Here is a 17313-nt window from a genome sequence, read left to right as displayed (position 1 = left end):
GTTTTCCATGTATCTGGGAAATAGCTGTTAGCCCAACATTCGTTGTATATCTGGAGGAGTAGAATTTTTGCATGAAGAGGTAGATGCTTGATCATCGGATATTCGATTCCGTCTGGGCCAGCTGATTTGCTTTTGGAGGTGCATTAGGGAAAACACCAGAATACAACGTTGAACGTTCAGACTTTCAAATTCCGCTCAATAATCAAATCTGTTGAAAAGGATATCTTCTTGATTTTTGTTTTAAAGAGGCATTAAACTTTGCAGTTCATTCGTTCCAATGAAAAGGATACGGAACATATTGCCTCAGCATCACTTGTTCACTTCTCTTCAGAAAGTAGTATCAGCATCAGGACCAGCATAGGGAACAGAGCGGAACCCAATTCCTCACATATTTCATGGTGTCAATGTTCTTTTCGTGCGATGATGTCGAACTATGCGCATCAAGCTCTACACTGTCCTTTGACAACAGGAAAAGAACGTATATTCCGTATCAAGAGAAGCGACTGAAAAGGACAGACTGAAAATGAAAGGATAGTGATAATTCGTACACAGAATGAAAAATGACATGTTTATTTTATAGTTAACATTTATTCTCTGTCTTTTGATTTGAAATTGTACAGAAATGTATTTCACTAGAAACAAAGTCGATCTTCCTCCGTCACTCTAGACTATTTACAAATTGATTATTCGTCGCGGAAGTGTCTGTCGAGCAATCATTTGTACGGTATAGATTTTGAGTTTGTTTTGTTTTACAAAGAATGATTATCCTACCGCTTAAAACTTACCAGCTAGCACTTACACGTCTAACGTACCGATTAAAAATGATAAAATAAAACAGTCTCATTTGGAAGTCATGATTTGCGCGAACACGTTATTGCTGCTAATATTCTCTATACCTACAATACGGTTTGGGGGAGGGTAAAATTGTTAAAACAGGTCTAGCTAAAAAGCATAATCATCTACAAAAATGCTCCACCACAACTGCGTGTGTCTCTCATAGGATCGTTCTTAAAAAGCATATGGCAAGACAGTTTACGATAATTCTCTTCCTGGGCTCTTGTTCTAGCTAAAATTGGCTATTTACAGCGATTCAAAAAAATTAATGAAATTAAAAACACATAGCACTGATCCAGTTTTTGTTGATTAAAATTATAAAATGAGGAAATGGGGGGAATAGTCAATGCACACGCCTGGTGTCATCATCATGGTATTAAATGCACATGCGAAGGACCTTCAAAGGTCTTCTTTTGCGAATGGCGCTTCCTATCCTACACCTTGCAAAACTATTTAGTCGAGGTCGTACCTTGATACAAGGCAATGCAAAAATATGCACATCACGAACGCGGGGAGGAAGTGTTCCCTCCCTGTCGCTTCATTCTTTGCTTTGTTTCTTCTTACATTCACTTAATTCACGCACTAATTAAAATTCAGTAGTCGCTAGTATTTACAGGTGTTATTTAAAATTGCCACTCGAGCGTTGGGTTTTTTTTTTATTGTACATCTTTCTACACGTACTCTTCCGATGGTTTCTGCACACCGGCCGGTATCCGGAGCGAGCTCGGAACGCGCCCATTGACGGTGTCCGGCAGCTCGGCGATGTCCTTGAAGACTCCCATCAGGCTCTCGAAGTTGGGGCCCCAGTTGAGCAGATAGTCCCAACCGGTGGCCGATGGGGAGGCACCGTTTGGCTGGCGGTACATTCCCACCATGTGGGTGGACAGGTCATCATCGGAGGCCACCAGCGTGCTCAGTGATCCCCGGAAGGACGAATCGAACCCATCGTAGGACGAAGGGGGCAGGTGGGGAGCCTTGTTGCTGTTGTTGTTATCATTGACCGCCCGGCGGCTGTTGTCTTCTCGGGTTTTGTTGTATTTGTCTCCGCTGATGCTGTTGTTGTCGTACTCTATTTCGGAACAGGTGAAACTGTCGTTGCCACTTTCGTCCGTCGAGGTCGAACTGTGGGCATCAACGGCCGGGGAGTGATGCATGTGGGTTAGGTGGGGCGCTGGGACACGCGGCGCTTCACTGCTACTCGACACGGCGTCCAGTGTGGACACCAGGCTGGATGTGCGTGGACGGGAGTTTAGTCGTTCGATTTCCTCGGCCGTCAAGCCCATGGGTCCCGTCACGACGGAATTGACGTTTTGTGGTTGTTGGGGAACTCCGGGGTTTTTTCGGCTTGCGCTGGAGCTTTGCCCCGAGAGTTGGCTCATGACCGGGCTGTTGAGGCTGCGTTCGCTATTGCTGTGGAGGGCGTCCTTACCGACACCTCCGGAGCTTGAGGTGGTTGCTAGGAGGGCGCTTTGCAGAGGTTTCCCGGAGATATCGTGAAGGGTAAGGATGCGTGGCTGCTGGGAGCTGAGCTCCGAGCTTGGCGATAGTCGTGCCAGCGGTGTGGTTTGATGCGGCCGCGGAGTGTTCGATGGCGGAGGTTGACTAGCTTGGGGTGGAACACGGGGAGCATACGGACCGGCGTGATGCGGCGAATGACGATGCTGCTGCTGGGCTGAAGTTTGGTGCTTGTGATGGGTGTAGGTTGCCACCGGAGGTGGGGTGGCTTTGTACTTCCGAACGCCTCCCGCTTCGCGGTACCCTTTGTAGTGGTAGACGATGTCGATGTCCGAAGGGGCAATCGAGCTGGCGTTTTCCAGATCGTAGTGTTCGGGATACTCTGAGCCTAGATCGACCGGATTGGTGTGGTCATGGGCGTGATGGGATTGACTGGATGGGGGCAGTGGTGGATGATGATCTTCTCTCAGGGGAGGACTCTTGCTTACCACCTCCCGCTCGATGATATCCGGACGCTGTGGTCGCTGAGGCTCGCTCGTGTTAAGATCTCGTTCCTTGTATTTCTTGGAAATCAGCTCCGGTCCCACCAGATGATGACCACCGACTCCCCGCAGCATATCATTGTTATCGGAATGGTACCCAACGACGGACAGATCGTTGACGTGAATACTCCTCCCAATGTCATTGTGAACACCGGACGACACCAGCTGGGAGGTGCTCAACAGGGTCGAGCCTCCATTCTGCTTGGAATGGATTGCAGAGGGACCTCCGAGTCCACCACTCTTCTCCTTGTGTTGCTTCCGAAGCCGAAACACCAGGAACGATAGGAATATCGCAACCAGCAGCACCACAAAGAAAACAATCACCAGCGTGATGCCGATACTCAGCGGATCCGTGACCTGGGCAGCTCCCAGACCGGCCAGCAAACATCCCGGTATTACGTTACCCCTGTGAACCACTTTCCTAAAGATACTACCCGATCCATTGAACGGTTGAATTTCACTGTTGATGGTGAAGTTCGCCAAGCAACCCTGGAAGTACGTCGGGAGGACTTCGTTGACGAAAAGCTCCCTGCGAACGTTTCCGATCGAGAGGACGGTTAGATAGGGATCGAGGAAATCGTGCACTCCGGCCGAATCCAAATCATCGATGGCGTTCTTCCCGTCGACCATCACCCGCAGGACACGGTTGTGAGTGTGAAGCGTGATGTTGTGCCAGTTACCGTCGTCTAGGTTATCTGGTGAAGAGGTAGTAATGTTGACATACGAGGTCTGATGCGAATTGTAGAAGATCTTCCCGTTCTTCAGCTCGATTGCGGTATAATGCTTGTTGGTGGCGGCGTAGATCAGTAAGCCGTTAGGCTTGTTGGTCTTGAACAGTATGCTCATGTACTTGGGAGGATCTTCCGCAATGGTCAGACTGGAAATATTCTCCGTCTTGATCGAGTAGCGTTTGTTCCGAGTGACGTCATAGCTCCATATGTTCTTCCCACTATAGATATTCTCCAACAGCTGCATTCGTTTGTGCTTTTCGGAGATTTCAAACTCGATGAATCCCCCATCCGCTATCGAATAATGTTCCAACGAGTTGGAGCAATCGGGTGACAGAATCGTTCCACCACAGCGACACATCGCCGTATGCCAACGATCCATACAGCTACCAAATGGTCCGCAGAGGGGCTGCGCGGGATCATCGGGAAGCCCCAAGCTGCAGGGTCCTCCGTTGCTGCTCCGTTTACAGGTTGACTCCACCCCGAAGGATTTAATCGGGGCGCTCAGATTGAGCGCTCGTCCATTGATTGACACGCTGTGAACGCACCCCACCAGATCGTCCGAGTGGACCTGGCCGGGGCGCTCGAGGACGGGATCGGCCGATGAGAGTCCACCCACCAGCAGGAAGTGTTTGTTGAAGTTGAGCGTTCTGTGGGAGGATGAGAGAGGTTAGAATCGAATTGATGAAAGGGAATAAGGTTTGATTCAGTTATAATCCGGAATCACTGTTCATTTTATAGCAGCGGTCGTAGTAGGCGTATCTGGAAACGTTTGACAGCAAATTGTTGGGAAAACCTGTATCTTTCGAGGGTAAAAAATTCACGTTAGACCGTTATGTTTTGAAAAAGTTCGTGTTCTATTTTCTTCTCGTTTGAGAGTTGCTTCCACATTTCCTGTGCACTTTAACAGGTTCTGGGCCCAGGCTTTTCCGGCGTGTCGATAAAAGTGAAGTGTTAATCGCGTATTGTATAATCGGTTGTGTTAATAATTTTCGCGTCTGAAATATCTCTCGAAAGTGAGCGTAGTCCGACTAGACGGCAGAAACAACAGTTCATGGGCATTTAAGGTTCAGATGCTCAAGCGGTAACACCCGCGTGAGAAGGAGAACAGTTGGGAGGCACTGCAGAGTTATCATCAAATAACAATACTAACGGAAAAGTGTATCTATTGAAAAGATATATGCAGTACGAATTTTAGCGAAGGCGACAGCATAGATGAGTTTATTTACAATATGGAAGAACTGTAGTCTAGGTTGTCTTCTAAATGTCTTCACAAAATCGAATGTCTTCGCGGTAAGCCAAATGCTTTCAAAATAAAGACATGTCTTCAAACCTGGTATGTCCGATGTACATAATATTAATTAATAATATTTTCCAGCGCTGCATATAAGAAACATATGTTTTTGTGTGGTTCCTCATCTATGCGACCCATTTTGTGCAATTTAATTATTCGTGCGACAGATTTGCGCGATTCAAGTTTCGATTTGATAATAATAGCTCGTTTGAACGGGTGTGAACTCGCATGGGGACAGTTTTGCCTGTAATGAATATTATGAAAACTGTTAGAAGCCATTAATCAGTAATTTGTAGGAGTTCTTATATCCCCCATGTATAATCTCCGCCGTCACATATTAAAATATACGAAACATCAAGAGAGCGACATGCCAGACGAGTCACTTTTATTTTTATATTAGTATCATTTATACAAGTCGATGCAAAATATTGCAGATCTCTTAATTGCTTCTTTAGTTGCCCAAGGATATCCTTCGCCGTCGCATTACGATCACATCACTAACCGCAGTGATTCCTGATTCTTAACCCTTCCCACTAACAACTGTCCCTTCCATGATAATCGCAAGGGAACCACTAACATTCCTTCCCTTCCCTTCACCTGGTGACTGTAAAGACGTTGAACTGCAGGAAGAAGGGACACAGGCAACTAGAATGCAGAGAGTTTCATAGAAAAAATAACATGAATGCTGGCGAAACGGAAATGAACAAGAAGAAGGTTCCAAAAGTGTACAAAGTGTGCGAAGACAACGAATTCGCACCACAAAGGCTCTCTGGCTTCTAGTAACAACGATTTCGCGCGTTGATGTGACACCCGCAGAGGATGTCTGGATGATCTGTAGAAGTCTGGAAGATTCCAGATAAATCTAGAAGGCTGGCAACGGTACGGTAGCAAAAATCGTATTTAAGAAACAGTGATTACATCATTTGGTCGGTGTTAAGTCAGACCGGACCATGTGACATTTTTATCATTTCGAGAAAAACGAGCTTGAAGTTTGGTGCTATAGGGGGTTTCCATTGAGCATTCGAAACAATTGCGATACGTTATTCCTGCTGCACGTGTGATTTTCCAAGTCTGATTAGTCCGGTATGTAGCATACGAGATGCTTAACTTAATGCAATCAATAACCCGAAATTTTCAATTTTGCGACTTGGTTCAATCTGACTTAACACCGACCATTTCGAGGAATGATGACAACGGAGAACCGGTCACTTTAAAATTAACGGGAGTAGTGTATGTACCTACAGTAGAAGGTAACATGATTTCTATATGCAAACTCGCGTCAAAAGATGTCCGCGCTGAGCTTGACACTATCGGTTGTAAGCTCGTGTGCAATAAATCGGTCGTCGCCGTGGATGATATGTTTTGGTTGCGAAAAACACCAGACCGTCTTATAATCCGCGGGATTGCAGAATCATTCCAATAACTATCATCATACCTGAATGCAGCATAAAATGTTTTCGACTGAGGCGATAAATACTGTGTGTTACTTGCAAAATCACCTATTCTCGGCGGCAATTGAACGTACTCCCTACGACGATACTTTCCATTCATTTGGTACAAAATATTTTTCATACATTTATTCTTTTGATGCATAAAAGTTACTCACACATTCAATTAGTCTTTCGCGCAGTAAAATTCCGCGAAAAAGTTTTTGGCTAATAATTTAACCCTGAAAGATGAAACAATCTCAGTTTGAGGCATCGTAAAAATGAGTATACACCATAAATTTCTCCAAACAAACAAACCTTGTAAAAAAGATCATTGCAAATTATCTTACTTTTTTCGCCAATGTGTAATGTTAACACCCGACCACTGCTTTTTTTTTTCATCCCATTTATTTATTTAAGGCTCATTAGCATTTTAGCTGTAACAGAGCCGAATTTTAATCGTGTACATGTCACATATTTATCATATCTATAATTAGCACATTACACAGTTGCCATTTTTCGGCGTTAGAGTATTCCCTTCTATACCATCATTCCATATGGTACACACATTTACACAGTAGCAGCCATTTAGACGTAAGTGTTTTCTATCTGTTCTTCCATTATCCAGTTAGACCGGACAGCGGAGACAGTTGGATTGATCATTGTTGAGTTATTTATAGAACAGTAGCCCGATGTGTCTGGCAGAGCAGAGCAGTTGTATGGATGAATCGATCTTTTTTCGACCGTGGATCGATCTCCATCGCTGATGATTGTTGCGTGGACGTAGCTATTCTGTAACAACACAAAGATGGTCAATGAGGGCCCTGAGTTTTGAACTCACGATCGATCGCTTAGTAAGCGAACGCGCAACCAATGTGGCTACGGAGACCCCCTAGTGACCACTGCTTAGGCAGTGTTGGTTTTTGTTTTTTATTGATGTTTGAAATAGTTTTATATCAAAATGGCAAATAAGAGGAAAGATATAGATACTGTTAAACGTACAATGATAATAAGTAAGACATGTCGAGGAAAGACATTGCGATAAATAGCAGCTTTTGTCGGAAGAACCCACTCTACAGTAAAGAAAATCATATACAAGGGGGGATACGAAGAAACCATGGAAAAGTTCCCAGGTAGAGGACATTTTTAAAATTGAAATTGAAGAAGGGTGGCTCGGCATGCTGCAGACCAAACTTTGATAGAGATCATCCGAAGAAAAGTATGAAAATTCATCAAAACTGTATCGGAATATTTTTTTTTCTGAAAAAAATATTAAATCATATAGATTTGGATACATAAACATTGTTTGTATCTTGAACCAACATCGAGATACAACTGGTTTTGTGATTCCGGATTCTGAATAAATCAAACTGTACTTAATAACTTACCCGGTGGGACCCATGTCGTCTGCGTAGCAGTTCGAATCACCCGGTCGGCAATCCTCGCAGTAGTCACCATTCTCCGTGCATTTCGAAACGCTTAGTGACATGACGCGCCCGTTGCGTGTCGCAGTAATCTTGTGCCATTTTCCGTTGGAGATTGTGTTACTACTGGAGGCTCCCTGTCCAACGACCAGCGAAGTAATTGCGGTCCTTGCTCCTCCAAACGAAAACACAGCCCGTCCATTGACTACCTCCATTGCCACGAAGTCTGACCGTCCTCCACTCTGTATCCCGTAGTTGTAGATCAGCAGAGCATCGGGTTTCGTCGTTGCGAAGATCACCGAAATGTCATTCGTTGCCGAGTCTAGCGCCGGGAAGGCCATATACGATAGTTCTTTGAATCCGAAGGTACTCTTCTCGCAGTGTCTTCCGTATCGTCCATCGCCACAGCTACACTTGTAACCCGGTTTCATGCTAACGCACAAACCACCATGTAGACAGGGATTGGGTCTACAAGAATCCGCTACCGCCTCGCATTGGTTCCCCCTATATCCCGGTCGACACAGACAGAAGAACGACGAACCGTCCGAGCTCTCCCTACAGGAACCCCCATTCTTACAGGGAGCACTCGAGCATATATCCCCCCGTTCCAGTTGACAGAACTTGCCCTCACGATTCGCCGGGCATGAACACTGGTAGTCGTAACCCTGCCGACGACACTGTCCCCCAGCCTGGCAGGGATTTGGCGAGCATGGATCCTGCCGCTTGTCGCACTTCTGACCCGTATAACCGTCCGAACACTTGCAGCGGAAGTCGTGTCTCACCAGTGGCGACGTGAAAATCAACGACTGACTATCCGTGATCTGAACATCCTCGTAAACATTGATCTTCTCGAAGCAAACACCTCCATTGTCGCAGGTATTCGCGTCACACGGAATGAACCCGAACGTAGTTCGGGAACTCTGCAGCAGCAAATTGATCGCATCCTGCTTCTTGTTGAACCGATCCAGCATATATTGCTTCGAGCGGAACCCTTTCCCACCGCTTACGACAGCCACCGAGATATCCATGGCACTGCCCACATCCAGCAGGCTGTATAGAACCAACTCGTCCGAGCCGTCGATCGAAGACTTCAGAATGTCCACAAAGTTCCGATAAAAATTGGCAAGGAATCGCCCGCTTGTCATATTCTCGATCCGAACCGTGATCGAGTTGTCAACCGTTACATTGTCGAAGCGAAGAAACTCGACGCTAACCGTGGACACGACGTCCGCGTGTATCCCATCGTTCCCGGATACCAGAAAAGTTTGTCCACTGCCGGGAAACGAGGACGCAGCTGTTGGACGCAGTTTGCAGCCCGAGCTGATGCTGAAAGCGTTCACCGGATGTTTGTTGATGTCACTCAAAATCTTGCACCGATACTCGCCTGCCGTGTCCGGATCGTTCGGGTGCACATTCGCGATATCGCCGTTGATTTCGTTGTTGAACACATAGACCAGCACGTGCACCACCCGGGGCGTGGATGGGCTGTCGTTCTGATCCATCACGTTGACCGTTATCGTGTGCTGGGTTCGCAGCTTTGGTTTTCCGTTGTCCTCCACCTCGACGAGCAGCTCCAGTTTGGGTGTGGTCTCGCGATCGATCGCTCGGGCGGTTTTGAGCACCCCGGAATGCTTCTCCAGTGTGGCCAGCGATTTATGACGACCTCCAACCAGGTAGTAGGTGAAGGGAGCTCCGTTCAGGGGGAGATCGGGATCACTCGCCGTCAGCGTCATAATGACCGTGTTCGGTGGTTCGTTTTCAAGCACCGATCCGATGGTATCCTTCGCGTCGAAGGTCGGCCCGTTGTCGTTGATATCGGTGACTGAAATTTTCACCGTTGTCGTTCCTGTCTGCGGTGGAGATCCGGTGTCGATGGCACCAAGAATAAGCTTATGTGTTGGAACAGTTTCTCGGTCCAACATCCGGGCCGTTTCGATTTGCCCCGACTGGGGATCTATCTTGAACGAGTGGTCGTTGTTCCCACCGATGATCGAGTAGCTAAACTGGTTGTTCTGTGGTCGAACATCCTTATCCACTGCCTTCACGGTGATGATTCGGGAGCCAACCTGGGCTCCCTCCGATACCTCAGCCTCGTAGAAGTCCAGTAAAAACTCCGGCGGATCGTTCCCGTCCTGGATCGAGATGATCACCTGTGCTTCGTCGGTGTCGTTGCCTCGAATGCCGCCAAAGTTCTTCGCCAATACCGTCAGCACAACTCGCGATTGTGTCTCTCGATCCAAATTTCTCGAAACAACCATCACTCCCGTTTCCGGATGTATGCTAAACCCTTTATCGTTGCTGGAACCAACCAACAGATAGTACACCTTTCCGTCCTCTCCGGCGTCCTTATCCGTCGCCTGGATGTACCCAACGCTCGAACCAACCTCCGCCGATTCCGACACATCAAAGTGAAACACGGGCTGAACGAACTTCGGATAGAACTCATTCACCCCGGTCACGTGTACGATCACCCGGGTTTTATTCTTCATCGGCGATTCCGGATTCACCGCCAGCACATCCAGCGTGTAGCGGTTGTGTTCCTCGTAGTCGAAGGTCGCTTTCGATGCGATCGCGCCGCTGATCATGTCAATCGAGAACAGATCCCGACCGGTTCCACTAACGATCGAGTAGTGGATGATCGCGTTCTTAGGGGAGTCACGATCATGTGCGATCGGCCGGAAGACGAATGTATTCGGTGGTGAGTTCTCCGGGATGAAGGCATCGTACTCGGTCTGGTTGAAAGTGGGCGCGTTGTCGTTGATGTCGGTGAGGGTTACCGTGATCATGGCCATCGATCGCTTCGGTTTGAAGCCAAGATCTTCGGCTGTGATGTTGAGCTGGTACGTCTGGATCACGTCGTAGTCAAGCGATTGGAGGATAGTGATCGCACCGGTGACGGTGTCGATTGCGAACTCCTTCCGTTCGTTGCCACCCGTGATCGAGTAGCGTACCATCCCGTTCGGGCCTTCGTCGCTATCCGGGGCACTGATGGTGAGTATTGTGGATCCGATTGGTTCGTTCTCCGGGACGATCACCTGGTAGGATGGGCTTTGGAAGACGGGAGCGAATTTATTGATCCCGGTGATCACGATGGTCACGATCACTTCGTCCTGCTGGGGCGGTACGCCCTTATCAACGGCTCTGACGTGTAATGTGTACACCTTGCCGGGGTTTTCATTCAGCGCATTACTCACCACAATCCATCCGTCATTTTTGTTCACCACAAAACTGTTTGTTCCATTCCCTCCCGTGATGATGTACTCAATCTCCGCGTTCACTCCGAAATCCAGCTCATCCCGAGCGACAAGTTGCATGATCTTCTGTCCAACGGTGGCCCCTTCGGGTGCCGGTGACAGGTACTCTCTCTGGGTGAACACCGGTGGATTGTTGTTGGCATCCACGACGTTGATGTTGATCAAGCATTCCGAGTACATAGGAGGTTTACCGTTATCCGTCGCCAGAACAGTCAAACTGAACATATTCTCCGGAGATGCCTCCAACTGCGTGTGTTTGTAGTGAATGGTGCGTTTGCTGAAGATCTCGCCGGTGGCCGGATCGATCGAGAACATATCCGATGGCTGTTGGAGGGAATACGAAATGACCGAGTTGGGTCCGTGCTTATCACGATCCGTTGCGATAACCTGCCCGACGAACGTGATCGGTTTCTGCAACTCCGGGAAATTGAAGCTGTAGTAACTGTGCTCGAATTCCGGAGCGTTGTCGTTCTGATCCTGGATGGTGATAGTGAGGGGCGTTTCCGCCCTCCATGCTCCATCTACAGCTGCCACTTTCAGAATATACTCGTCCTGCTGCTCGCGATCAAGATGACCCGCCACAGTGACGTTCCCAGTGGTTGAATCGATCAAGAATTTGTTCCCAAAATTTTCCGTGAAAATGTACGTGGCGTTTGCGTTGGTTCCAATGTCCGAATCGGAAGAGGTGATCTTAATAACAAAAATACCAATTTCAGCGTTTTCCGTCACATTCACACTGAACAAGCGCGTAAATTTCGGCGGATTGTCATTCTTGTCCAAAACGTTGATTAGAACCGTAGCACTACCGGTGAGTTGAGGTACACCCTGATCCACCGCTTCCACGATCAACGCGTACCGAGGAATATCCTCCCGATCCAGTCGGGTGGTCGTGTAAATCTCCCCGGTGTCGCTGTTGATCTCAAAACTTTCGAAATCATCCCTCAAACTGTACGTGATCTGACCATTTTCCTCCGAATCGGCGTCACTCGCCTGAACCTTCGTCACAAACAAGCCCGGCGATTCTTCCTCCATCACCTCAGCCGTATAAACCTGTTTCTCCATCACCGGAGCGTTGTCGTTCGAGTCGGTCACATTGATGATCAGTTGCATGACGCTCCGCAGGCTTGGCCGGTCCGAGTCCGCTGCCTCGATCCAAACCTCGTACTGCTGATTACTCTCGTAATCCAGACCTCCCTTGTTGACGGCAACCTCCCCGGTGTTCGGATCGATTCTCAACGCATCGCCGATATTTCCACCCGCGATCGCGTACCGGATATTCCCCGCCGGACCTTTCTTCGGTGAGGTAGCCGAGATTTTGGTGACGATCTTCCCATCGGCGATGTCCTCCGGGAGGATAAATTGCGTTTCCGAGAGGTAGGAGAAGACCGGGAAGAGATGGGCCGATTTTAGGGCGATCGTCAGTTCACTTCGCGTTGACCGCTGGTCGTATCCCTGATCGCGAGCTTCGATAACCAGACTGAACACGCGGTCAGCATTCTGCCCCGGTAGGGACAGCTCAACGGAAGCCTCAATGACCCCTGTATTCTCGTTGATCCGGAATTTGCTGGCATCTGGTCCACTGATCGAGTACAGAATGCGCGAATTTACGCCCTCATCGAGATCAACCGCCTTGGCACCGAACACAAATTGATTCCGTTTGATCCGATCGGGAATGTTGACGTGGAAGCTGCCCGAGTCGAACGTCGGACTGTTGTCGTTCTGATCGGATACCGTGATCGTTAGATTTACGACGGTGGCCCTCGGCTCCGTCGTGGAACTATCCTGCGCCATCAGTGTGAAATGGTACTGCGCAATGCTTTCCCGATCCAACATAACAGCCGTGGATATCTCCCCGCTGTCCTGGTTGACACTGAAGCGAGCCGAGTGTTCACCCAGCAGAGTGTACCGAATTTTTGCGTTCAAACCGGAGTCCTTATCGGTGGCAATCGGCCGTAGCACCCGCGTTCCAGCAGGAAGGTTCTCCGATACGGTGGCAAGGTAGGACTGCCGCTCGAACTCCGGACTGTGGTCGTTCATGTCCTGCACGATGACCCGAACCGTTCCCGTTCCGGTGAGGGGTGGTGATCCTGTTGAAAGACAAGAGCAAAACGATAAAGATCGCGGTTAGTTGAGTTGGAATTCGGTCGAGCCTAACTCGAGTGAGGTACAACTACTAGATGAACTTTCGACCTTTGATAGATCAGCATGCGCGGTAGTGTAATATCTACACATTCACCCACTTTTGTGCAACTGGTTCAGCGGTCGCGTTCGCCGATAAAGACGGGAGCAGCGGAGCACTGATTTATTTAACAATCAGGCGGGAAAGAGAGCGTTCGTGCTAGCCAGGCATAGACCCAACCGTGGCCATGTCTTCGCGTTCGCATATATGGAGAATGGACCCCATGCACATAAGTGGGTAGCGATTGTGAGAGATGCCAGCTAACACAAAACAACAACAAAAAATGGCGACTTCCCGGGGCGGCCGGCACACACAGTGAACGTGATTGATAATGACAATTCAATATGGTAAGCTTTTGTTCCCCCACTGACTGATACCAATCTGCGATTAAGGCCCTTGGACTGCGTGGTTGTGTCTTTGTTCGCTTCGACACAATGGCCAATCGTTCATTGGGTTCGTGAGAAAAATTCTTCCCTCTGGCCAACGCGGCTCGTTAGTGGTAGTGGTGGTGGTGGAGATCGGAGGATGCAAATACAATCCTGCGTCTCATTTAGAACAATTTATCAACACTACCCATTGCGTTGCGTTGCAAAGAGCCGTGCGAGAGAGCCGGACTCGATCACCTGATTTAGATTATCTTTCTCTCCACTCCACTCCAGAGGAACTTTTTTTTCATTTTTGGGGGGCGGTGGTCAGAGTGGTGGCGGTGTCAGCAATAACAAGTGCCACGGTATATGGACTCAAGCCAACGAACGCACATTCCTCGTCGGGATGTGAACTCTTGATCAAGCCACCAAGCGAACAAGCAAAGAGAAAGAGAGAGAGAGAGAGGGGTAGCTCTGATATCATTTTTATAAATTTTAAACTTTATGCAGATGAAGTATTTATAGCCCGGGGTCATAAAATCTTTCCAGTTATACATGAAGCCGGCCATGTCGGGCGGAGCAGAGAGCAAAAAGGAAAGCGAGATTTCGCGCTGGATGGACAAGGAAGAGGATGGGTGGCTCAGAGTGAACGATTGCCGATTGTGGTGCGTGTTTGTATGGGGCTGACTGCGGCTGCTGCTGCTGCTGCTGCTGTTGGCTTCTTGCAGGCCCTCGCGCATTGAAAAATAATTGATGCAAAAAGGAGTATTATATTTCGCTCAACCTCTCAAGTCCCAAAGTCCGCTCCGGGGGTAAACCGTGCACACTGGCACAGTGTGGAATCGGTTGTAAGGACTCACTCGGGATGCATACAATTCGTTTCGGTTCGAGGATGTGGATGTGGTAAGTGAAACATAAAATATTCATGAGATGTTATTCGCTTGTAGGTCTTAAGGTCAGTTTCGTGGCTACACACTCACCCGGGGAGCGTCATTCAGGTGATAGTTTACATCGGTGCCTTGACGTTTCTCCCGGTGGTTTACGGTTACGTGTAGTTCACGACGAGGATGACCTCAAGAATCTAATACTGCTGACCTTCGGGGGGCTCGAAGGCACGTTCGACATGCTACCTGACATTGGATTCGCTGTTTGGTATATAGTTGCATCTCAAATGGAATTTGAGTACGAATATGAACCTCCTGCTTGTCATAATGACATAAACTATCAAAAATCATCTATGTCAATTGTGGTGACCAGTAGCAACCGAATACTCTCAAAAATTTGGTGACAATTTTGAGATCTCGCAATCTTGCTCTCTTTAAAACTCACATAAATTCTACCATCCGCTACCATTCATCAACACCTTTCAAAAATAAATAGTATACCAAAAAGTGCTTTTTCGTGTGCTGCAGCCTTGGGTGAGATGAACAAATAAAAGCACCTTTTCCAAAAGCTTTAAAATGTTTGTAGCAGACATCTCTTCTTCTCAGACTGAACGTCAGCTTGGAATTGTGCCCAAAAAAAAAATCTAAACGATGTCAACGGGGATCGATCCAAAGCTGGCTGGAATGCACGACCACGCTATCCACATAGCTACTGGTGCTGTTGACTAAATGCGTGTTAATATTAGAGGTAAATAATCTTGGTTTTTCCGATTAAGGGTGTTTTCATGCAACTGGTAAATGCAAATCGATTTTTCTTCATGAAAATCACAATCACAAGACGAGTTTGGTTTTGTTGAAAAGCCCCAAGTCTCTAGTTGTGTAAACTTCCATAAAGCGTTGAAATTATTCAAATTTTTACGTTTTTAACGTTTTTCCTCAAGGAGAAATTATGATCAAGGTTTGTTCACCTCTGATCATGGTTTGCCCGGTTTGAAAAATCACTATTTTTTTCATGAAAAAAATCGAATTTTCAAGTAGATGTTGCATTTCTCATTTCTTGAGTTTACTGTCATCATATGAGTCCATTCATGATTTAGGCTTTCCTCAGAATATTTCCTTTTCTTGAGCATTTTCAAAGTGTTCATCTCAACACAATCAACACAGAGAAATTTTATTTCTGCTATGCGCGAAGTACACAACAAACAAACCGCAGCGCGCCAAGTGATTGCCATAGAAATCATGTGACAAAACAACATTAGTGAATCGGACGACTCATGATCAGAACTGAGGTCATCGAAATGCGTTAATTACATGGTTTAGCTCTGTAAATCTGATACAAATGGTGTGCAAGCATGATGTTTACAATATTTGTAAGTGTTATAATCCAGAAAAGGCCTGAATACGTGCCTAATAATCATCTGTTGATTGATTAAAAATTAGCTCAAATGAAGGGCGCATTGACACCAATGGAAGGTGGATTTTATAATCCTTTAAAACATGTGAATTCGTCAAAAATACTATAAAACTACTATAAATCATAAAAAAGCATTCAAAAAAGTGGACAAACCATGATCACATTTTCGACTGGACAAACCAAATCGATTTACCTTACACCTCATTATAAAATGAAGTCAGAAAGTGTTTTCTAAGAGTAAAAAGGAGATCATAAATGTGAATCTATGTGAATGAATCTTTAGTGTTCGCTTATTTGCAATGTGCCCTTTGTTTCCCTTGCTCATTTTGCTCTTATATTGCTACAGCATCTATATTATACAAAGTAGAGTAGCACATTTTCTGTTTGCTTTGTTCATTCAATGTAATAAATGGAAATGCCAAAACATGTGTAAAACATGTAATAAATGGAAATGCCAAAACAAATTAATTTTAGGTGTAGAAGAGGCAAAAGAATTTAAGCTTTAAATGCTACTGGTAACCAAAACCAATGAGGCCAGAATAGAACAATTATTTTTAGGTCATATGGGCCTGACAAGATCTAATATATCATATCCAACCCTTGTTTTACGAAAGTGTAGGGAAGAAAACTCTCACAGAATTTTATTATCGAGTGAAGAAATTTGATAATTCTATAAATCTTTTTGGAAATTTCCATCATAACATTGATTGCCCAAAAATCATCTAAAAGAACAAATTCACTTAAAGTTGATCGTGTCTGGACATTGATTTATTTCACCCATAAAGAAAAAATCATGCAAAAAAGGGTTAAGGCTTAAAAAGCTTTGAACTTTGATAACTATGAGTCATCCTCGAAAACTATAAATAGTATAATAACGTTCCACGTTTTATTGGCGGATATTCATCATTAGAGTAAAACAACTTCTTCCAAAAACATACCAAGAACTCCCAAAACATTTCGAAATGATGGGGATTCAGTCAAAACAGCAGATATATAACAACCAAATTTTCAGAGAAGGGTATTAAATTCGAGGATGAACAACGCTGACTATTCACTGTTGAAACTGGACCAGGACACGTTTTTTCTAGGTAACCAACAAAATTTCCAAGTGATCAAACAAATCGAAATAAATTCCAATTCCAGTCAAGACGATATCGGAGACAATTCAGACGAGAACGAAAGTGATGCGGTGACGACACATCAGCCTACATCAGCGCCGACCTTCATATTTGGATGACAGAAAACCCGACAAAGTCATTTGAAAATTGAATCATATTGAAAATCTCCCCTATAGACGTTCAGTGACCGAATATCAAAAATTTGAAAAAGAATTGTGAATCTCAGATATGAGTTGAAAAATTGACTTAATATATGTTGCTTAGGATGCAAAATGTATTGATTCCATATATTAACATAATCATGTTTTGCATCAAATTCATTGGTACGAAATATTGCCAATTTTCGGCATACTCTTTATTGTTGAGATGCTGAACAGCAATAGTGTTCCAGGCTC

General features: G+C 46.2%; 1 protein-coding gene across 5 annotated transcripts in view; it reads right to left on the bottom strand.

Moving 5' to 3' along the window:
• Window positions 1-598: 598 nt before the first annotated feature.
• LOC129779240 (cadherin-related tumor suppressor) overlaps window positions 599-17313 on the bottom strand; it is a 366226-nt gene continuing 349511 nt past the window's right edge. For all 5 annotated transcript variants that reach the window (XM_055786606.1, XM_055786609.1, XM_055786607.1 and 2 more), the window contains 2 exons: window positions 7669-13045; window positions 599-4209 (listed from right to left, as the gene is read on the bottom strand). In XM_055786606.1, coding sequence (XP_055642581.1) covers window positions 1506-4209; window positions 7669-13045 — 8081 coding nt within the window. In that variant the 3' untranslated portion in view covers window positions 599-1505. The remainder of the gene's footprint in view (window positions 4210-7668; window positions 13046-17313) is intronic.

This window comes from Toxorhynchites rutilus, chromosome 3, assembly GCF_029784135.1.
Source record: "Toxorhynchites rutilus septentrionalis strain SRP chromosome 3, ASM2978413v1, whole genome shotgun sequence".
NCBI classification, from domain to species: Eukaryota; Metazoa; Arthropoda; class Insecta; order Diptera; family Culicidae; genus Toxorhynchites; species Toxorhynchites rutilus.
Note: the sequence above shows the minus strand (reverse complement) of the source record. Positions and strands in the feature narration are given on the sequence as shown.